This window comes from Acomys minous (assembly GCF_964271855.1).
Source record: "Acomys minous genome assembly, chromosome: 16".
In the NCBI taxonomy this organism is placed as follows: Eukaryota; Metazoa; Chordata; class Mammalia; order Rodentia; family Muridae; genus Acomys; species Acomys minous.
Genome location: NC_140498.1, coordinates 48,413,481 through 48,436,618, shown reverse-complemented (window position 1 = coordinate 48,436,618; position 23,138 = coordinate 48,413,481). Strand labels below are relative to the sequence as shown.

Genomic DNA, 23,138 nt, shown 5'->3' with positions numbered 1-23,138 from the left:
CAAAACATAGCGGTGCTGGCACACACCTGCAGTCCCAGCACTTGGGAGATAGACACAGGAAGATCAAAAGTTAGAGCCATCCTCAGCTACACAGCAAGTGAGGTCAGCCTGGAATACACAAGAGCCTGTCAACAAATAAACAACAGCAACAAAAAACAAGAAGAAAAACTCAGGGAATAAAGTAAATAGAAAGAATATTTTTATAAGCAATGGCTTTGCATGGACTTAGGAGGGCCAAACAGGAAACCAAATACATAAAAGTCAACACAAAACAAACCCATGAGCTATGAACTCCCTCCAATACTCAGGAAACATCCTAGAGGATAGAGATTCCATGAAATGCTTTCCTGGTTACCTGCAAGAGCGGGGCACGGTGGCACCTATAATCCCACTACTCCAGGAGGCAGAGGCAGGTGGATCACTGTGAGTTCGAGGCCAGCCTGGTCTACAAAGGGAGTCCAGGACAGCCAAGGCTACACAGAGAAACCCTGTCTCAAAAAAAAAAAAAGATTAACCCACAAGACAGGTCAGCATTCCAGCTGGCAGCACTAACTGGATTCAGTAGTTTGCAAAGAAAAGAACACAGAGGTGAGAGCGGCTGTGCTGGGGAAGGAGGAGGGTGTGAGAGGAGGAACTCAGGAGTGAATAGCCTCAAGATGCATTGCATGTATGTGTGAAACTGCCAGAGAATAAAGATATTCAACAATGAGAAAAATGAAAGAAGCCTGACAACAGCTTCCATACCATTGGATGGTATGGAAGGGCCTTGGGTAAGGAAGGTCACTGATGGCCAAGAGAAGGCCAGCAGACATGGATCTCGGTACCAGATCCTGCACACTGGCAAGCTCGCAGTGCCTAGTCTGCAAACGTGTAGCCTTCTGCCAACGTGCACCAGAGGCTCATCACCAAGGACTATTGATGCAAACAAATCCGCCTCCTCCCCAGACCTTGCTTTCCCAAGAGTCTTATTTCACAAGTCAAACCACAGCAGTTAACAAAGATCTGTGTCGACGGAAATCAATCGTATGTCCATTTCAGAGAGAGAAACCTGAGGCCCGAGTTCTTTTCAGCACACAGTTTCTGACGACGTGTGCTCTGCATGCCTCTGGGAAGTTCCTATTGGAAAATGTGAAAATTCCCCCACAAGCTGGACAGTGGGGAAGGTGTACACAGCATGTCAGGAGGACTGAAATCCATTCCCAGGTCACACTCACCTGCAGATCTTGATGTCTTAGATATGAGAAAGACATTAGGGACACTGTTTGGACTACTGAGCAGCTGAGATTCCCAAAACAGCCCCCAGAAAGCCTCGTTCTGGGCCTTGAGCTCATCTGGCTTGTGTCCAGCATTCTGGCCAGCAGGACCAGGAGGCACCCCACTCCGTGTGGATCATACTGGAGGGTTAGGGGAGGGAAGGTGCTAACAGTGTGCTTCTGGTGAATCACCCCCGAAGATATCCAACCTGGCCAGATGGCAGGACTGGGTCTAGGATACAAGGCATGGGGGTAGGCAGGGCCATCTGCCTTAGAAAAAGCCATGCTCCTGCACAGACTCTACTACAAAAGAATGGCCAGGTCGGCCTCTTTGGTTCACACTATGACTTGTCCTTGCTGACCACTTACTAAGTGTCTGACTCTCAACAAGGACTGGACAATTCCCCAGCTGGACAAACCGGAGTCCTGCCTTCATGAAGCGGATGCGCACACGGGGAAGGACAAGCAGACTACACAAGCTAAGGCAGTTTCTCAGGGCAAAACGACAGCCTGTGGAGCCCCGGCCAACTCCCTGGGGGTCTCACTCAAGGTCAGACCGAAGCGTGGAGAATCCACAAGACACAGTAGCTCATCAGTCCCAGAAAGGAGCAGCCAGTACATAACAGCACGAGACTCTCACTGGGTAAAGGCCTGGGGCAAGTTGCATCAAAGCAGGAGTAATTTAAGGCTAGCGATAGGTATGTGGATGGGCTGGAAGAAAAGAAGGGGAGAGCGGAAGTGGAAAGAGCAAAGGCAGAGACAGGTGCACACAGAGATGTGCGCACAGGCTTGGATCCAGCAGGTCCTACAGTAACCCACCAGGGCGTTGCTGCCCCCCAGGCCAGCCCTTCTTTACCCTCTCCAGCTCTCCACCTTCCTTGATGATTAAGGGCCCTCACTGTTTGCAGGGTAAAGTCTCAATTCCCTAGTGTGGCTGGTTCACAAGGCCTTAGTGCCTAGGGTCCTAGACCTTACTGGACAGTTGGAATTTTGCCAGCATGAGCTATTCACCCAACCTTTCAGGAGGCTCTCTCAAGCAGCCTCCTGGGCCTGAGAATCCCCTCAACTTGTTCCCAGCTGTGCAACCCTATTACCTGGAAATAACCACCCATTTCCTAAGATTCTGCAGTTCTGTATTTTGAGGAGTCTGCTCAGCAGAGACAGTCCTTGCCTGTTCTCCCAGGCTCAAGGGGTTGGGGCAGAGTCTGAAGTACTTTGAGACCTGCAAGAATTTAGCCCTTATCCGGATGAGACCTGACAGGCCGTGTCATGTGGTGGGAGAGGAAGTCTCCTTCTGTTAGAGGTCTAGGGAAAGGGAATAGGGTGGAAAAGAGAGGGAGGATAGGAACAGGAACAGGAACAGGAAGACACAAATGAGGGAATGACAATCCGGATGTAATCTGAATAAATTATAATAAATTAAAATAAAAAAAAAAGAAGTTAGTCTTTACATAGGATGCTTGGCTGGCCTGACAACTGAGCTCCCCAACCTTTCACTGCTTTCTTGGCCAACAGTGAATATCCTAGGAACAGATGAGGGGCTGCTGGCCAGTGCACAGCTCTTTGGGTGAGGGACACTGCTTCTCCAGGGGCACCATCCTTGCTGTCATTCTCTGTGCCCTAGTAAGAGTGGAGCAGGTCCCACCTAAGGCTCCAGGCCATGGGCCATGAGTGAGCAGGCAAGGCAGTGTACAGGGCTTGAACAATAAGAATGACACATACTCTTGACCTTAGCAGAGATAGTTTGAGCCCCAGGTTAAAAGGGACATTCTGGACTTCTGGCAACAATGGAAAAGGAGATCTTACTGGGGAGTGAAAAGGATCACAATGCATGGATGAAGCTGACAAAAAGAAATTTAAAAAGAAAAGGAGCTCTTTGTTCCCATTTGGATGGCAAAGCTGACACAGTGGTGCCCTGAAAATGCTGGGCATGAGAGCAGAAGGGAGGAGGCCGGTTCCTGACAGTCTAAGCACCTGCTCTCTGCCGTGGTACAGCTAGGACACACCACTCAGTATCGGGAGTTATTCAATAGACTCACTACCGCTTAAGGCAACTTAGCAGGATCTGTTACTTGGACCAAGAATCTTGACACCACAGAATGACTAGAATTAAGACAATGATATAACAACCACAGTTTTATCAGTTTGTGGGCTCACAGCCCCCTTTTCAAAATGACATTTAGATAACATTCAAAGGACTCCACAAGTAGAGGTTCTGCTTGGGGTAGACATTTGTCAGTTAATGCCACAGCCTTGTCACTAGTCTGGGCAATACTCTACCAATGGTGTGTTCTGAATAACCACCTGACTATTCTACCGGCTGCCAACTAGATGACTGGCCCAACCTGGTAGGTAAATAACTCAAGTATAGCTTTTCACTATTTATCAAAAGCAAAACCTCATGTAACAGGAAAGTTTCTTTCCAGTTTGTAAGATGGAAATGCTGTAAAGGAAAGAGTATTTTTAAAACAGGGTTGAGCATGTGGGTATAGTGATGTGTGTCTGTAATCCTAGCACTTAGGAGCCAGAGTTTGAGGACAGCCAGAGCAAGCCTAACTCACCCCACCCCCCTTACATCTCTGCGCCCCCTGCAGAAAGAAAGAAATAAAAACCGAACCACTAAAGAGCCCTATTCTCAGTCTTCCCCCAACACTGTGCTAGGTCAGGGCAAGAACGAATTAGAGGCCAGACAAGAGGATGCCTGCCTAGGATCCCCTGACACAGAGGCACTAAGGCAGGGGATCATGAGTTCTAGGCCAGCCTGGGCTACAGCAAGACCATAGTTTTTTGGCTTGGCTTTGTTTTAAAGGATTTGGGGTTGTCACTTAATAACTAGGAAGGTGGTTTGTTCTGGTTTGCTTAAGACTTTCCTGGTTTTAGCACTGAAAGTCCCATGTCCTGGGAAACCCTCCCATCCCCCTGCATGTCAGATAAAACCCCTCCCTTCTCACAGCCTCGCTTCCTATAGCTACCAATCCCCACCTGGATCTGCCAAAAACTCTAACTATAGTGTCCCAACTTGGCTGCCGTATGATGACACTTTCCCATTTGGGGGGAGTCTGATAATAGTGTTGCCTCCTCCAGAAAGCTTCTAAGAAGAAATTCCACAGACCCTGGACCCGCTACAGTCCTTATATATGGCCCACTGCAGAGTCCTGACTCCATTGTGGTCTCCCAGCAACAGCCAGCCGACTCCCCCAGGGAACTAGCTGCTCTGCCCCAGAGACGCTTACTACCATACCCAGCTGAAGGGCAGCACAGCACTGGGGAGGGCACTAGCTGTCTCTGGCACCTTTTTCCAAGTCACCTTGGATCTTCTGAGCCCTGTTACCAATCAACACCGAAGTTCCTGAGGATGTGAAAGGGATTAAACAGCTCAGCCTGAACCAAGGCAGGCAAGCTCTTTTTTTCAGTGACAGCAACAATGAACCTGAGATGTCCCTAGGATACTGGGAAGGAAGCCCAGACCCCCAAGTGTGCACTGATTGGCCAGCGAACTGTATCACTGGACATGGCATGCAGCCTAGTCAAACGTTTCCTCAAACTGAGAGGTTTCATCCAGAAAGACACTATAACAAAGAATGTAGAGTTGAGACCTGCCCCTGGCAGTCTTCAGCTGTCTCACCTTGGGGAAGATGACTTAAACTCCCTGACTCTTAGCCCCCATGTCTATATAATGGAAACAATAAAAGGTCCCAAAACCCATAGACTTGTGATAACTAAAAGAAAACAGGAAATCCTTAGCAAGACAAGGTAAGACAATCAATGGGAATTTAAAGGGGCTACAATTCTGAGTTACGTGGGAGCCGGCAAGGGCTTGGGCTGGTAGGAGGCCCAGCCTCTCGGGATAACCACTGCCCTTCACACCCATATCCAGGCACACATTCCTCACCGCCTTCAGCCACTCACCCACAGCCCACTACTCCCTTTCTAGGCCATCTGCCATCCTGCTTAAACTTTCGGAATCCCTACCAACCCCCCCCCCAGTCTTGCCTTCTACCTCTTTCTTCCCCTTGTCTTCTCTCTCCACCTCAAAACCATCCTGCTCTCCACCCTTGGAGAGCCTCAGACACACACTAAATGCTTGCTCCATGACAGAAAGCATTCTACACCCCAAGGGCCAAATGAGAAGCCCCATCTAATTTTTAGCTCACAAATCCTTTCGAGGGGCCCCCGTCTTCCATTCTATTGGTACTCCACCATCCTCCCCCCCCCCCCTTCCCTTTACTTAGTATTAGAAAGCTTGTGGGGTTCCCTCTGAAAACAAGCTGCTTTCTTAAGCCTTTCTGGCGCCTCCACCTCCAGTTTTCTCCCAGAAGCCTCTCCCTCCTTAAAGGTCCTCCAACACTCAATTTTGCCACCCTCTTCTAATCCTGAGAAACTGGTTAGGTCCTGGAAATACAACTGCAAAGAAACCAAGCAGCATCTTACGCCTTGGAAGTATCCAGTATAACAAACGCTAGAAAGCGAAAACAAACAGGACAACAGAAGCCAGCAGGAGGATAATGAATCAAAGAATTGGGTGGGCTGGGAAGGCTCGGCTACCACGATTGACCACTTGCTGTGGATCAATACTGGGTCAATCACTTTGCATGCACGGCATCGCCCAATTCTTGTACACTTCATAGTTCCCGGCTGGTCCTGTTTGAAGGACAGAGAGAGAAAATATGACCAAAGCTACACAGTCATTAAGTGGCTGAGTCAGGATTTGAACACAGGTCTAACTCCCAAGCTAACCTCTTCTGTGTACTTTCCTGCCTCCCCAGGACTCTGTAAGCCACCCGTCCTCTCGCAAAGTGCCACTGCTGACTGTCCCTCTAGATTTCCTTCTGAAAATACTTTGTTCTTTTAATCACTGTTCTTTTTAGAGCATTTGTACATGTTCTGCGCGGTTTTTCATTCTCTTATCCAACCAATACTAAAAATAACCACAGAAAGTAGTACTGTCACTCTACTCGCTTTACAGCTAAGAAAACTGAAGCCTATGTGCATACTGTTAACTAAATTCGAATCCAGGTCTGGGCCTCTGGCCTCTAAACTATGCAGTTCCAAGATGTCCCAACCCCGAGAAGCTCAGCGGGCCACTACCGCTCCCCATCAAGACAACTCCAGTCCACAACCCGAAAACTCATCGATGCCTTACTTTTCAGGTTGGGTGGCTGGAGACTGAAAAATCACGCGACTTGTCCAAGGTCACAGGGCCAGGAGCGACAGGGTCAGGGCTCGAAACCAGGTGCCCTGACTCCAAAGCCTTGCGGATAACCAGCACACTACCCTCCCGCCGCGTCCCCTGTCCTCCTCGCACCTCCGCGCCCCGCAAGCCAAACCCGCGTCTGGGCGTCCGAGCCCGACACCGCGGCCTCCCCGCCGCGCGCCCCGAATACTCACTTCAGGTGGTCCAAGGAGTGGATGTTGCGGGAGGACTTGCCGTGGCCCCCGCCCACCCAGCTCCGCGAGCGGCCAAACATGTCCGCAGCCCAGCCCCGTCGCCCGCCTCACGGTTTCATAACCGACCCGCCCAGCGGGTCGCCGTCCGCGGCGACATCTCAAACCCAACCGGCAGCGGCGGGGGCGGTGGAGACACCACCGAGCACCTTCCTTCCCGGCCCACAGCCCCGCACTGACATTCAGCCGGAACCGGCCGTTCGACCGCCGCGCTTTACGGCAGCCGCCGCAATGAACTCTGGGAAATGTAGTTCTCGAGCGAGGCTCCCGGCTACAGGACTCTGCGAACGGACTACAAGAGCCTGCATGAGTCGCGCGACCGTAGAGATGAGGCGGGGCAAGAGAAAGAAGAAGGCGGGGCACTGTCGAGGTGGGCGGGAACGGTTTGCTAGAATTGGGGGTGGCACGAGGGAAGTCAGAGTACAACTTTTGAAAGTAGGCTCTCGCTTTCCACCATTTGTGTTCTGGGAGGTGAACTCAGGTCTCTAGTGTTGCCAGCAAGTATCTTTTAACAGATGAGACATTTAAAAAAAATTTTTTTAAAGAGTTAGGAATTTGGCTAACGCATTATGGGTTCAACCTTCAATATCACCTTAATAAGAACTAAATAAAAATAAAAATATGAAGTGATGCAAATTATATGTCACTATCCTAAGCAATTTTCTACTTAATTCTCACAATCCTGTGAAGTAGATGTTGTTATTAACCTTACTTTACCATCCAGGAAACTGAGTCACAGAGAAGTCAGCCACATGACATGTGGCAGAGGCAGAGTTCAAGCCCAGGTGTCTTTATTTGCTTCTGTCAACAAATTTATTACATCCTTGTTTGTCTTTAAAAACCTTTTCCTTTTGCACTTCAGTCTTAAAATACCTTGGAAAGATGCAAGCAGCAATGTGCTAAAGCTAACCACAATGCACTTTCTGGTCTTTATCCACAACCCCTGCCATTTCCCAAACTAACACACTAAGAGAGAAAGGAAACTCCAATATTTCCATATGAGCTTGCATACACCTGAATTTCTTTCTCAGACTGGAAGTGGGAGCTCTGTGGAAAGCAAGACTTTGTGGCTCGGAGCCCACTTGTTTACTCGTTTCTACATCTCACAGCTATTTAGGTCCTGTGGCAGCCCATTAACTCTCCTAAGAAAAGAACTGAGGCAGTGAACAATGTTCTCTCCAGTGCCCAGGACAAGATTTAGCACACAGTAGGTCTTAAAATAAATACTGATAGAGTGAACAAATGACGGTTTGCATGGCTTTCAAGAATAAAGGAATAGAGGCCAGTGTCAGGTTAACGGTTTCCCCTGTAACTGAGCTAGAGAGGCAATAAAAGTCATGGAAGAACAGGAACAGGTTCTGACCTCCAAAGAAAATGGCCCAGGCTCAGCACGTTTGAGAATCCATTTCTTTGGGATTTGTTTCCTTGTCTGTGAAAAGGAAACATACTACAGTGCCTTGTTCAGCTTCTATAAAGCTAAGCGTGACCTTAGATTAAAGGCCTATTAGGAGCTAAGGATAGCCCCAGCATGGCGGCAGAGGCCTTAATCCTAGCACTCAGGAGGCAGAGGCAGGTGGAACTCTATGAGTTCCAGGCTAGCCTCCTCTGTAGCCAGTTTCAGGCCAGCCAGGGGCTACATTGTAAGTTCCTGGTTTTTTAGTTTTGGGGTTGTTGGTTTTTGTTGTTGTTGTTGTTGTTGTTGTTGTTTTCAAGAGCTGAGAATGCAGCTCAGTGGTAGAGCTACGTCTTGTTTACATCTTGCACATACAAGATTTTGTTTTGGTCCCCAGCTGTTTAAGCCCCGATGGAAGGCACCTTTGGCAAATTCATCTTCCTAAGGGAGCACAGGGGTTGTCTTTGGCACAGGAATTTGAACAGATATTTTCAACTACTTAGCATTATTAGTATTTAAAAAAAAAACATGGACTACAAAGTAAAAAAGAAAAATTAGCAACCTTACTGGCAGAAGGTTTGACCTGCCTGTAGTGCTCTCCATCTGGGTGTCATAGCAGATCTTCTGGCAGCTGTCAGAGACATTCACCGATTGATTTTTCTTACCATACCGTGGAAAAATAATAATAAAAGCGCTTTGGGACTATCTAACATTTTCAGTGGAATTGCCGGCATCCCTTCTCCATCTGGCTTCATTTAAAACGGGAAAACCAAGTTCCAAAGAGGCACTATACTTAATAAGTTCTAGGTGCAGAAGCTAGGAGCCCATACTGCAGAAGAGCAATTTAGAGACTGGAGTACCTCCCATGGGGCGGAGCAAAGGAGTATCGGTCCCCCGACAGCTCGAGCCAATGTGCGTAGAGCATTGAACTAGCCAATGAGCGCGAGCGAGCATGCGACTGGCCAATGAGCGCAGAGCCTCTGGGTAGGCGGTGCTGGGAAATAGCAGAGCGACGCGGCGGCCGCAGAGATGGGCATTGAGCCTGCGGGGGCGCCGACAGGGCTTGAGGAGAGCTTCGGGGAGACGGCAGCGGCGGGGACCCGGCCTCCACTCTGAGCTGCGGCGGGGGCGCACGAGCGCGCTGCACCAAGCGAGCCGCTGGCCACTTCTAGGGGACCCTGAGGGGCAAGCGGCCCGTGTGGCCCGTATTCGGAACCCGGGTCTCCGCGACCCGGCCCCGAGCATCTCGGGGTCCAGGCGCGTCTTCGGAGGCCGCCCGGGGCCCAGCGCTGCCGCCACCGAGCCCCGGGGCGCCCCCTGGATGGCCGAACTCCCCCCTCGCCGGCCGCCCGGGCGCTGCAGCGGCTGAGGTCGCTGAGATCGCCCGGCCGCCGCCTCCACCGCCGGCCCCTGCATGCCCGGCGCCCGGGTCGCAGCCCACCTGGACGCTCTGGGCCCCCTGGTCTCCTACGTGCAGCCACCGCTGCTGCCCTCTATGTTCTACGTGGGCCTGTTCTTCGTCAACGTGCTGATCCTCTACTACGCCTTCCTCATGGAATACATCGTTCTCAACGTGGGCCTCGTCTTCCTGCCTGAGGACTTGGACCAGGCGCTGGTGGATCTCGGCGTACTCTCCGACCCCGGCTCTGGTCTTTACGATGCCGACTCGGAGCTCGACGTCTTCGATGGATATTTGGAGTGAGGTCTTAATTACTGTTCCCCACTTGCCCTCCACCATCGGCAACTCTTGGCTTGGACCAGCCGCCCATATCATGCCACTGCCACTGGTTGGGGGCTCCATCTAAGCCGGGATGGGACCCCAGGAAGAGGCCGGTAAGTGCCCTTGAGATGAGGGTTGTTGCGGGGGAGGGATAAGACGGTGTGGTGTGTCCTCAAGGCAGACTAACATCCTTTCTCCTAGCCTCTGATTTCTCTGGCCACCTCCTTCAGGTCTAATTCGAATGCTAGGAACAGTAGTGTCTGGAGAGATTACCCCCAAGGAAAGGGACCCAGGGCCTACATTAACATTTGGAGTGATCATGCAGTTTAACCCCATGACATGTGCAAAAAGCTTTGTACCCAAAACCTTTTGAGGTAGAGCTGTCTGTCAGCTCCTCCCCCAAATCTCATCCTGTCTTGTTGGTGACCTTGGGGGTTTAGGAAATGCTTACTTGTCGTGGAAGAATAGCCTAGTGTGTCCTAAGAGGCACTGGTCACTTGTGTTCTGCGGCCTCAGAGGTGGGGGGGGGGGCTTCAGGCCAAGGCTGTGAGAGTGGAAACCTTCAGCAAACAGCCGCACTTCCTTTTGGCAGTGCCACCGCTGCTGTATTTGGAGTCGGGTTTCAGGGATCTTGGGTTGTTAGTGCCGCAGAGGCTGTCAGTTTCTTAGGGAGCAGGCAGGCATGGGCTTGGAGCTGGCTTTGTCTGCAGTATTTGCGAGGCCTGAAGGAGCCTAGGATCAGCAGAAGGAACTACAGGACGGTTGCACTGAAGACCTGCCTTTGGGGTCCTGCCGCGAAGCTTCCTTACATGCTAGAGTAGGATACTGTGAGTCCTAGGAAGAGTGAGACTGGCCTAAGTCTCCCAACAAGGACAAGGAGACCGCTGGGCTGTGTGAGAGAGAACATTTGTGCCAGGCAAGCTGTTGGGGCCAGTGAGTTGTCATGAGGCAGGCCTAGCCCTATCGCTGGGTAATGCTGGAATTTGGTACAGCATAGAGCCTGAGTGGCAACGAAGGGGCATATGGTAACAGATACTAATGTCACCCCAAAGAGGCCATTGCCCCTCCTTTCCTGTTAGTTGATTGCCAACATTGCCACAAGAGGGTGTCTTTGTTTTGGGTACTGTGCCCAGAATACCATGGCTCAAACAGCAAACATTTCATTCTCATAGTTTCCCAGAGGGCACTAATCCCATCAGAGGGCTCCACCCTCGTGACCTAATCACCCCTAACACCATCACAGCAGGAACAGGCTTTCCATCCACCCTGGTGACCTAATCGCATCCAACACCCATCAGTGCAGGAACAGGCTTTCAACAGTGGGCTTTGGGAACACAGTCCGTCTTACACCGCAAGTGGGAGCTACTTGGGGACGGAGCAAGATCTCTTTGAAGAACTCTGAAGTAAGTTTAGTGATATCTAAGGCAGGGCACGGGCCAGCTGCTCTGCATTCCAGCCAGCCTGACATCCATCCTTTCCTTGAGCAAATGCCTATTGGTTGAGCACTCAGTGAGCAAAGACAGATGGAATCTGCACACCGGCCTTCCGTGAGGAACACAAGTGGGCCCCCAGAAGCACAGTGAGAAGTTTAGGGGCGCTGCTGCTGTCCCCACTGCTGTTTGCACGGCACCTCTTCTCCGGCAGATGATCTGTGTCGAGTGACCATGAGAGAAGAGTGAAGGCTGCTTTAATTAGGGTCAGAGAGGCCTCTCTGAAGGGATGACAAATAAGGGCTGAGGCCAGAATTGAGAGAAGGAGCCAGACAGAGCAAGCGCTGGGGAGCAAAGCAGTCTGGGAAGAGGGGTTTCCTAAAGGAGGCTGGAGACAGGGAAGCACGAAAGAGGTCTGTGGTGGGCCCTGAGTGACATGGCCAAGAGCACTCAGCACCCAGTGAAGGTCCTAAGCAGGATGTGACACATCCAACTCGTGTTCTGTGAGGATGACTGACAGCTGCGAGCAGAATGGGCTACAGGGGCAAGTGTAGAAGGCCAGAAGGCTAGGACAGAGACTGTTAGTTGTCCAGCCAGAGGTGACAGGGGATTTGATAAGACCAGGCCAGTGACAATAGGGAACCAGACACACTGGGAACACCTAACAGAGATAGAATCTTCAGGATCCGTTCAGAACCTGAGTAGAGACCACGCACCACTCCTGGTTCTAGGCCTTCTGTGTGTTCGCTCATGTAGTCATTCAACAAACACTGGCTAGGCCCCTTTGAGCCCAAGCTAAACCTCTGTCCCTGAGCCAAATAGATTCTCAGACAGTATGACGTGGTGAAAATGCCTTATTTTACCTTCTTACTGTATCAACAGAAACACTCCTGCTTCCAACGGAAAACATTGGCATATCCTAAGCTGAAAACCAAAGCCCAAATGCTTTGACATATTTTGCAGCAAATGCTGTTTGAGCAGAAACACCAAGGAGCATTTCTTCGGGACACTCTTGCCTGACCCAGAGGGTAGGGAAGATGAGGAATATAGAAAACCCCCTCACCCGGGGCCAGATACTAATGAAGCCCACACAACACACTCTCCCCCAATCTAAGCTAGAAGACCTTGGTCACAGGGCCAGGAAGGCCAACCCCAGAGGATGCAGGATGCAGGATGGCCTGGAGTGACCCACCCTTGCCTCAGGCCCCTTTCCACACACAGAGGAGCCCCAGGCCAGGCATGCCTGGTCCCACTCATGCTCACAGGCACCTCTGTTCTGACGAGCCAGACCAGGAAACACTAACAAAGGGCAAGCACACAGGACATACCAGGAAATGGGGTCTAGGGTGAATCTCAGCAGGAAAAAGGACGGGTCCCTCACACTGGTGTCTACCCACATAATTTGGCTTCTCACACATTTAACTAAGCACCTATTTGAGGAGTCGATGTAGAGTCAAGGTTAAGAGCAGTGACTGTAAATTCAGGTTGGCTAGATTCAGATTGCAGGCCTAGCCACAGTTTGGGGAGTGCCGTTTAACTCCATCCCTTAGTGGCTCTTTTATAAAGCGGGTAATGAAAATCTGCCTTGTTGAGAGAACAAGAAGTTGGACCTCCCTGCCTGGTAACTGGCTGTGAATGTCAGGCACTGCTACAGACATGAAGTCCAGTCTGGAACCAACTGCCCTCACCGGGCCTGTGCATGAATACTCATGGCCCATGACTAACAAAAGGGCCGTCTCTGTGAACTCAGAGAGCATACCCATTGGTGGACGTACGCATGCAATGCACTCCTATCTCTGTCCTCCTGCCTTTTCCTCTTGCCCATAGTCCCCAGGGCACTGGGTCTAGAACTCTGGAGAGTGGCCTCTGCAGTTTCTGGAGTGTTCAGTGTGGCTCAGGGGAGTAGGGGATGGATCCGCTTTGCTCGCTGGGTGAGAGACTGGGTGTAGGGCCCAGGAGCCTTGAGTATGAGTATCGGGGTCAGGGTACCGACAGTCCATTTGCTAGGTTAGAGAGGTACCTTAGCCTGGTCAATGACTTCAGAGTCCTTAAAAAATGGCAGGTGCCTATTAGCCCTTGCTTGGCACATGACGTGCTGTGGCAGTGGCACTGTCTCTGGCCTGGGAGTGGGAGTGATGCCCCCAGAGTATGTGTAGCCTTGTATAGTGTGACTGTAGAATAAAGATGGCCGATCCCTCCATCTGGCTTACTACCAGGCCTCAGGTGGCTCGACAGGGGACCACAGCTGCTTTCCCAGCCTGAACTGTCAACAGGATACCCAGCTGACCAAGCCACTGCCCATCGGGGATACCCACCCCTTCCATGGGGACACCCACATACTCAGGTTCCAGTTGTGGCAGACCCACAAGTAGCCTGTGGAGCTGAGTCAGGGCATGGGAAGGTGCAGGACAGCAGGAGGGAAGCTACAGCTGTGGGAAGCAGGTGCACGGCCCTGGTCTGATGTGAGCCCTTCGCCCAGCTGTGGGAAGCAGGTGCATGGCCCTGGTCTGATGTGAGCCCTTCGCCCAGCTGTGGGAAGCAGGTGCATGGCCCTGGTCTGATGTGAGCCCTTCGCCCAGCTGTGGGAAGCAGGTGCACGGCCCTGGTCTGATGTGAGCCCAGAAAGGCTCCCAGGTCACAGTGCTTCAGCAGTCCTGGCCAGCCCTTTGGGAAGAAAGGTCTCCAGGCCATCTGAGATGCCAACGCCTCATCACCTTAGCTCTGAGCTAACACAGACTGGAGATTCCAGTGAGAAAAGCAGGGCCTACGCATCACACTGTCCTCCCAACCCTGAACGAGAAACAGGAGGGCTTCTGTCAGACATTACTGCTGCCTCCATCCGGGAACTTCTGAGAGCACCAGCTGCATTTGGGAAACCAAGATCACATTGAAAGAGACAGCCCTCCCTCCCTCTCTACCACTTCCCTCCTTCCCTACACCTCCCTCCCTCCCTCCCTTTCTCTCAGCAGGGCCTCACTATGTAGCTCTAACTGGCCTCAAACTCAGGACCTTTTCACTCCTGCCTCCTGACTGCTGGATTAACCCAGCCTTGCAAGTAAGCAAACTGAAGACTAGAAAGCGAGGGGCCCAGTAAGATGGTCTGTCTCCTGCACAGCACAGTGACCACCAGGGAGCAGAAGAGCCTCCCCTGAGGGCCCGTCTCCCGTGCCCTGCCTCTCCAGGCCCACCTCATCTGCGTGCTTGCTCCTTTTATCCTTTGTATGAAAAGGGGCCTGGAGACAAGGATGGGTCACTTCACTCCAGGTTGCTACCAGCCATCCTGCATTCTGCATCCTCTGGGCCTGACTTTTCTGGCCCTGGGACCAAGGTCTTCTAGCTTGGATTGAGGGGGGTGTGTTGTGTGGGCTTCATTAGTGTCCGGCTCCAGGACTGCAGACTTTCCACAGAGTTGTGGGGAAAGTACAAAGAACTCCTGTGTTCCTATCACCAGCCAACCAGCACCCTGCTCATGGCTCAGTGCGAGCTTACGTTCTCTGTGCAGACACTGGCATGTACACGCACGCACACACACACACACACACACACACACACGTGGACAGTCATGTGCTAAGCCATTTGAGAGTGCTTTGAACGCATAATGCTCTATATTGGTCTATATTTTCTTAAAGCACTATCTGTGGTACTCTTGTCAAAGCCAGGAAAATGTCATTTTTGAGATGGGTTCTTCTGTAACCAAGACAGGCCTAGAACTCCTGATTCTCCTGCTCTGTCTCCTAAGCACTGGGATTACAGTTGGGTACCACTGCCTCTGGCTGAGACCAGCATCTGGGACAGGGATACGACCCTCTGAGCATTCTGACCTGTGGCTTGACTTACATCTTATCTTCTGTCCCAGGAATGTCCTTTAAGGATAAAAATGCAAGATTTGAGGTCACAGCTTTCTTTATTCTGGACTGACTGCCCAGTATGTCTGTATCTTGGTATGATGCTGGCATTTTTCAGGAGGCTAGTGTGGCATTTGTGGGGTGTCTGTGCCTGGGCTTGCCAGGTATCCATCCGGGCTCAGGATTCTATTGAGGTGATGTGATTTTGACAGGAAGACTACAGTGTCCTCAGTACAGTGTTTTGCGAGCCACACGTCACACACCATTGCTGGTCCTGTTGACTTTGGTGATGTGAGGCAAGTCTCTTCACTGTTGCGTTACTGCTTTTCCTTTTGTAGTGTAAGGTGAATAATACCAGTTTTAGTGCTTCATTTGTGAAAAAATTTAAAACCTAGGAACGCCTTCAATCCCAGCACTTGGGAGACAGAGGCAGGTAGATCTCTGGTTCTAGGCTAGTCAGGTCTGTGAAGTTCCAGGTCAGCCAAGGCTACACCTGTCTCAAAAACAAACAGCATCATCAACAACAAAAACAAACAAACAAACTAAAACAACAGGCCCCCCCCAAAAAAAAGTCTATTTTTTTTTTCATGTGGACTTGTTTGCTTGTTTTTTGAGGGAGGCTGGCTTTGTACTTACTGTTTAGCCAAGGGTGACCTTCGACTTCTTACTTTGCTGCTTCCACCTCCCAAATGCTGGGGTCATAGTCATGGTCACTACACCTGCTTTATGCTCATACCTGTGTACACAGTGCCCAGTTAGGTGGCGCCGGGGAGGTAACGCACTCTGCTCCCTGAACTGCAATCCCAAGCCCTCTGGACTGTATTTTACTTTTTTTAGGTGTTTCTGAGGATCCAGCCTCACACATCCTAAACATACACCCTGCTGCTGAGGTGTGCCCCCAAGACAGTGTGGATCTATTTATAAATGAATGCTATGTCACCATGAGAAGGAGACCACCCTCTCCTGGCATAGGTGAAAGTAAGTGCCAAAGTCATCAGCTTCTGGCCAGGCAGTAAAGCCAGCCAGTGGCAAAGGCCACTGCTTTATCTGTCGAACAAGTACTGCTCGATGAAGGTTCCTGGCACCAAACTGGAACTGTCTCTGAGAAGTAGTAACGCTTGACCAAGAGCCGCAGAGCAGTCTGTATGTTTGCTATGGAGGTGTGATGCTTCTAGCCAGATCATGTGACCCTTAAAATTGTTTCCTAGAGCTTTTGCAGTCACACACATTTGGAGTTTAAGCCTCAGTACTACCAACTTCTTAGATAAGTGACATCACCTCCCCGTGCCTCAGTTTCCTTCTCTGTAAAATGGGACTAATAGTATTGGTCTAGGGGGTCGCAGTGAGTCAGTGGGTTGATGACTGATGTATAGTTGACTTGTAAATGATGTGTGCAGCACCACGTGATGTATTAGACCCAGAGAACCCCTAAACCCAGGAACCTCCCCCCTTTACTGGTATTCCTTGCTCTTCTGGGGCCAGAAACCAGTAGAGAGCATCATTGTAGACTGCCTGTGAACCAGCCTGGGGGTGGTGAGACTTGGTACCCACTGAGTGTCAGCTGATGCTGGTGACATTGCAGCTACTATCCCAGGTTCCCAAAAAGAAGGCCGCTCCCACATAGCTTCCCCTGAGCGTCACCTTGTGATGTTGACTGGGAAGGGCTCATTAAATAGTGAGGGAAACTGAGGCTTGGGGCAGTCTGGTGACTCACTTTAGATGCCCAGCTATGAAGTAGCATCACTGACCCTCAAGCTATTCACAGTTGCACAGAGTTTCCGAAGTGGGGTGTGGGGCTGGAGGAATCCCTGGGAGGCACCAGAGGAGCGAGGCTCACGATGCCCTGGCCTTCCTGCTTTTTCCTTTCTCCGGGCTTGGAGGCAGATGTGTGGCTTCCTCTTAACCGTCTCTTTAACATTACCCCGTTACCTTCTTTTCATAGTTATGACATATATATTTTCTTTGAAACTTGTAGTTATTGTGGCGTATGCCAGTGATCCCAACACACGGGAGCCTGAGGCAAGATGATCACGACTTTGAGGCCTACCTGTGGTTGTAGTAAAAACCCTACATCAAAACAATAATAAAGATACTCTGGAATTGGGCTGGGGAAAGTAGCTAGTACCTCTAATTTCAGCACTGAGGAGCCGAGGCAGGAGCCTTAGACTTCTAGTCCAGCCCAGGCTACACAGTGAAACTATCTCAAAGGTGGGGGAGGGGAGTTGCAAAAACCTACGTTGTTGGGGTTTGTAAGATGGCTCAAAAGGTAGCTAGCCACTAGCTGCCAAGCCTCATGACCTGAATTGGAGCCCCAGAACGTACACGGTAGGAGAGGCCAGACTCAGAAAAGTTGGCCTCTGACCTCCATACTTGTGCCATGGTGGGTAGATAAAGTCTACGTCAGACCTGCATCAGTTCCTCAGGGCATTTTATTACTGTACTCAAGCATCGTAGCATCCAAAGCACTCTGACCAGGTATTGTAGATGGGAGTACCCAGACCATCTAAATAAGTAATGTCAAGGTTCTGTGTGACAAGCTTCAGGAGCTGTTCAGCAGACAAGTGCAGGGGGATCAGGGACCGCCACGCACACTATAGATGGCCCGTAGTGATGAGCATTCACAGCCAATGTGGGGTTGCAGTACAGGCCCAAGAAGCCGGCTCTCAGCTGGGATTGACCCTTGTGGAGACAGGAAACCTCTCTCTTCTGTTCTTGCAGCTGGCAGGGAGGTGGCCAGATTGCCACCACACCCTTGGCCACGAGCCAGGTAGCCTCCTGCTGCACAGTCTGCCTCTAACAGAGATCCCAGGTGTCTGCAAAGCTGGGCAAGCCATGCCTTTCGGGTATGTGGGGAAAGTGGGGTGTGCTGTGGACTTCTAGAAGGATGTGTGTAAGAGAAGTGCTAAGCCCAAAGTTCTGAGAAGGCTCTCTCTGCTTTCTGCCTACCGCCTCATCTCTTATATTTTACATTTATTTGTGCATGCAGGGATGGGCATAGTTATGCCATGGTGCACATTTGGAGGTCAGAGAAAATCTTGTAGAAGTTATTTTTTTGTTGTTGTTGTTTTGTTGTTTTGTTTTTCTTTTTCTTTTACCACATGAGTCCTGAAATCAAACTCAGGAAGTCAGGCTTGGCAGCAAGTACCTTTATCAGCTAAGCCACATTGCTTGAATTATTCTTTATATTGTTGTTTTCTTTAAATCAACTTTTTAAGACTTATTATGTTCCTGTATGAGTCCATGTGCATGTTGGAGACCATGGAAGTCAGCCCAAGAAAGCATTGAATCCTCTGGAGTCATAGGTAATTCTGAGCCATCATGTGGGTGCTGGGAACAGAACCAGGGTCCCCTGCAAGAGCAGCAAGTGCTCTTACCCACTGAACCATCTCTCCAGTCCTTAAGTAGGCTTTTTGCTTGTTTGCTTATTTGTTTCTAGAAATAGGGTTTCTCTGTGTAACAGCTCTATCTGTCCTGCAACTCACTTTATAGGCCAGGCTGGCCTCAAACTCACCGAGATCTGCCTGCCTCTACCTCCCGAGTGCTGGGATTAAAGGCATGTGCCACTACTATCACCCTGCCTGGCCTCTTAAATTGGCTTTTAAGAGTTTGGGGGTTTTTTATTTTTTATTTTTGGTGTGTTGTTTTGTCTTTTTAAGTGCTTTCAACGGAGAGGAACTTGTGTGAACAAGCACCTGATATCATTAACTATAACTGAGAGATTCAGCAAATGTACTGGAAGCAAGCAGTACCCACCAAAACCAAGGGCCAGGTGTGGGCACAGGGATGGAGCTGGGACAGCAGACTCAGTCAGACTAGCAGCTGTGGAGTCTCTGTGTAGTCACTAGGACTGGCAGGGAAGTGAGGCCTCCTTGGTGATCCTCCTGACCCGGGCTGGGGCAGCCCTGCAGGAGGCACCCAGGAGAGTGAATCTCCATACATTATTCTACTGCAGGCTCCTGGCTCTTGGCCTTGGGAACCAGCGTGATTCCTCCAGGGTTCCTTGGAGGGAAAAGCACCCAGCAGTGGGCTCTGGTGTGATGGGAGGAGAGCCTCAGAAAGCCTTTCTGGAAGGCCCAAAGTAGCCCTAGCCCTTGCTTCCCATAGGTTGGAGGGAGGGGTGGAGCGCCTCTGTGGGGGTCAGCAGGGACCACAGAAGGTTCCTGAGCCACGGTAGAGTGTATTCCCAGCTGTCCTTTAGTCTGATAGGATGGGAGAAACCTCAGCATATGGCTCCAACCCCTACCCTGTTCAGAACTGCGGGAGACAGCTATGCCTCGACTCTCCATGGGCGCCCTTCCTGTGCAGCACAGCCCTGTGTGGACCTCCATCTATGCTCACACTTCATCCCATCCTTGGGAGGATTACTCCAAGCTAAAGTTGCTCACATTGGCACAGCGCCTGGCCCCTGTTTTCTGTCGTGGGGCCCAGCATGTTAAACACTGGTATGCAAAAACTGAATAGGAGCTGGTGGTACATAGCACTTGTTTGTGGAAATAGGCTCATACCAGATGGCCCAGCCTGGCCTCAAACTCACGCTGTCCTACCCTGTAGCCCAGGCTGGCCTCTAACCTGTCTAACAAGTCTCTGGCCGTGGCTTTCTGGTGCTGAACTCACAGGGCCAGGGCACCACAGCTGGGCAGATTTCAGTACTTCTAAGCTGAGCATCTTTCAACGAGTATCTTATGCTTTCTAGGCCTTGATGTCCAGTGGCCATAACAACATCAGCTATGGGATAGTAAGGAGAGTGGAGATGCCCATGAGCCTGCATGCTTATTTGGGAGGAGATCTCAGGAACTCCGTGTGGAGAGTGGAAAGTGAGGCTAACAAGGTGGACCAGGTGGGCACTCAACAGGTTCCCACTGTAGTCTGGAGCTCGAGCCTGTCAGATGCCCCAGGAGCCAAAGTGGGTATAGGAGGCGCCTCATTGTCACTCCAGGCCCAAGTCATGGGTCTGGGGTATTGGTACACTACTTCCCGGCAGGCCCTGGCAGGAAACAGCTTGCTGTGGAAGGCATTAGTGCAACCCTGTTCCTGCAGTTGGGGGCCAGGCATCCTCTAGAGACAGGCAAAAGTCTCAGGATCAGGCCACCCAGGGCTGGGAAAGGTAGGGGGAAGGAAGGGACGTCACATGGCAAGAGCACTGGGTGTGGTGTCCACGCAGGTTATGATTGTCCCCATTTGTTACTAGCACAGGGCCAGCTCTGCCTGCCCTACTTTTGCAACTCACCCTGCCTCTCTGAGCCTCTGTTTTGCAATCTATAAAATGGGGAGAGGCACAGCTCCTGGTAGAAATGGAAATAGGTGGGGTACAGGTTTAGCAGCCATGGTGACAGAGGTGCCACAGCTTTTGCTGGTTGGGGGCCAGGGCCACTGCTAAGTAAGCGATGCCTACGATAGCCCCACACACCCCTGAATGTTACTCAGCAGGACACACTACGTGTTTCTCATACACCGACTGTTGCATCTGACGCTCGGTGGTGTTTGTAGAGAGAGGGTCTGAGGGGCCTAACGGGAGGGGGGAACCTCACCGTTGCAGAGATGCCGGTGGCAGCTAAATATGGGACTGACGGGAGTGGAGGAGAGAACGTGCCACAGTGCCAGGACTTACAAGTGACGCTGTGTCATGAGAAGAGGAGCCAGGTGGGGACACAGAGTTGACCAGCTGCCTTCCTGTAAGCATGGTGCACTCAGGGTGAGATGGGAGGCATTGCCCAGTCCCTGAGCTTGCTCAGCTGCCCCTGCTCCATCTCCCTCATGGCTGAGAACCTTCTCCCAGCCCTAGCAGCTCTTTCCCTCTCCTGATCACCCGTGGACAGCCCTACTCCCTCGTGCAAAACTAGCACGGTTCCCCAGACTCTCACAAGTGAAGCAGATTCATTGCTAAGAACTTGGAACAAAAGCTATAACTCCGATGGTGGAATGCTCACTCTGCGCGTTCAGCTAGACCCTGGGTTCCATCCCCAGCACCATGTAAGGTCCCAGCACTTGGGAGGTGGAGGCAGAAGAATCAGAAGTTCAAGGCTATCCTGGGCTACCTACATGAGCCCCTGTCTCAACAACAAAACCCAGCAGGAAATGAGAGGAGACGGGGTGGGGAGGAGGCTATTAGTAGGTCAGTGACTACTGCGGGAAGGGGTCGTTTTCTTCAGTGGTGTGTAGTTACTAGTCAGTTTCCTGTGTTTCTGTAAATAACTCCTCAACCATGTTCATGCGGGCAACCCCAGTTAAACTCAATGAGTCATTTAAAAAAAAAAAAAGACATTAAAGTTAGGAGGCAAAAGGAGTCCAGAGTCCAGAGGGAGAACAGGGTCTGAAAGAGAAATGGGGAGAAAATATCCTAGTACATTGTATACACACATGAACTCGTCAAAGCATTAAAACTCATTTTTAAGAGGAAGGAAGGAAGGAAGGAAGGAAGAGGAGGAACAAAAGTGTCTCCCGCCTGAGCATGGGCTTCTGGAGACTCCTAGGACTTGGGGATGGGAGCGAGGCGTCCTTGCCCCACCCGAGCTAGGGAGGCACCCGGGCCAGTGGTGCCGTGGCCCCTCCCTGATGATGACTGTGCTTTGTCTTCTTGGTTAGGCCTGCTGGTGCCAACGACTGGGTTCCTACCCCAACCCAGGAGTCTGCCAGGAGAGCTGGGGACTCAGTGCCAAGATGGGGGAGTTGCCAGGCCCTACAGGAAGGAGAAGGCCTCCAAAGACCTCACCTACCACCCAGTCCTCCGCCATCCTGGATCTGGCTTGTGACTCTCCGCCTTTGCAATGGATGTTTACAGGAACCCAGCCAGAGGTCGCCTCTCTGCACTTCACCCGCAGCTGCCACCCGCCTCCCCCACTTGACCTCTGGAAAGGACCTGCAGAGCTGAAGTGGGATGCAAATGGGCTCATACTTAGGCCGCTCCCTCCCATGTGGTTTTATGCGGGTGAGCCTTAAGCCCGAGTAGAATTCAGATCCAAGACTGTCGGTCCCAGTCTCAGGGGGTCACTCTGAAGAGGACATGCCAGGGCCCAGGGCAGGTTGACAGAACTGAGATACCACACTGGGGAAGACTGTGCTGTCTCTGGCAAGAAATCTATTTTTGGAAGTGTGAGTGCTGTAGAAAGTGTGAGTGATATAGATACTTGATTTCCATAAACCTGTAAAAGCAATACTTAGAGGCTGATTTATTTCATTAAAAAAAAAAATGTAAGCAACTCCAATCCGTCTGTCCTGTCTGGTTGCTGGGTTTTGTTTGTTTTGAATTTTGGAGAAGGGGCGTCATGGTTGACGGTTTGCAGATAAATCAGATGGCCCAGTCTAGAGATGCAGCGGGGACTTGGGGACTCACTCTAGAAGGGCTGCCTCCTCATGCCTTCGGAAAGCTCAGGTTATGGTGGGAAGAGCTGGGGGGGGGGGGTGCTGAGGAATGTGGGCCCACACACAGAGCATACAATGCACCTCCATTAAGAATGGGGGGAGGGTGTGGGGCGTGTGCACGTCTGTAATCCCAGCACTTGGGAGGCAGAGGCAAGTGGAGCTCTGTGAGTTCGAGGCCAGCCTGGTCTACAAAGTGAGTCTAGGACAGCCAAGGCTACACAAAGAAACCTTGTCTTGGAAAAAAAAATGAGGTGGAGAGACTGGGTGTAGTGAGTGGTGCACACGTCTAATCCCAGCACGCAGGAAGCAGAGGCAGGCAGAGCTCTATGAGTTCAAGTCTAACCAGCTCTAAAAGGTGGGTTCCAAGCCAGGCAAAGCTACAAAGCGAGACTTTGCCTAAAATAATAAATAAATAAATAAAAGGAGGAAGAGACTGGGAATTTAATTCACTTGATAGAATGCTTGCCTGGCCTGCACAAAGCCCTGGGCCCCAGCACGACATAAAATAAGCACAGTGGTCCGTGTTTAGAATCTCAGCGTTCCGGATACAGAAACAAAAGAATCAAAAGTTCAAAGGTGAAAGCAAGAAGATCAGCAGTTCAAGGTCATCCTCAAGTACATGCTCAGTTAGGGGCCAGCCTGCGCTACATTGGATCCTGTCTCCAAAACACACACACACAAATGGAGCCTCTT

At 51.0% G+C, this 23,138-nt stretch overlaps 2 protein-coding genes across 10 annotated transcripts in view; one reads left to right on the top strand and one right to left on the bottom strand.

The window, feature by feature from the left end:
• The window catches only part of CLEC16A (C-type lectin domain containing 16A), a 189,192-nt gene extending 182,267 nt beyond the window's left edge, over positions 1-6,925 (bottom strand). For 5 of the 9 annotated variants that reach the window (XM_084763147.1, XM_084763149.1, XM_084763148.1 and 2 more), the window contains exon 1: positions 6,642-6,924. In XM_084763147.1, the coding sequence (XP_084619273.1) occupies positions 6,642-6,721 (80 nt within the window). In that variant the 5' untranslated portion in view covers positions 6,722-6,924. Of the gene's footprint in view, positions 1-5,684; positions 5,895-6,396; positions 6,518-6,641 lie in introns of those variants that run through there. The other 4 variants (XM_084763150.1, XM_084763155.1, XM_084763153.1 and 1 more) reach the window with 3 other exon arrangements.
• Positions 6,926-9,085: 2,160 nt separating this feature from the next.
• DEXI (Dexi homolog) lies at positions 9,086-22,288 on the top strand. The gene is made up of 2 exons (XM_084763430.1): positions 9,086-9,924; positions 21,669-22,288. The coding sequence occupies exon 1, from the start codon at positions 9,506-9,508 to the stop codon at positions 9,791-9,793; it is 288 nt and encodes a 95-aa protein (XP_084619556.1). The 5' UTR covers positions 9,086-9,505; the 3' UTR covers positions 9,794-9,924; positions 21,669-22,288.
• The last annotated feature ends 850 nt before the right edge of the window (positions 22,289-23,138 follow it).

What these genes read in the sequence shown, in the direction of transcription:
- DEXI (XM_084763430.1), top strand. Translation starts at nt 9,506, where the DNA reads ATGCCCGGCGCCCGGGTCGCAGCCCACCTGGACGCTCTGGGCCCCCTG.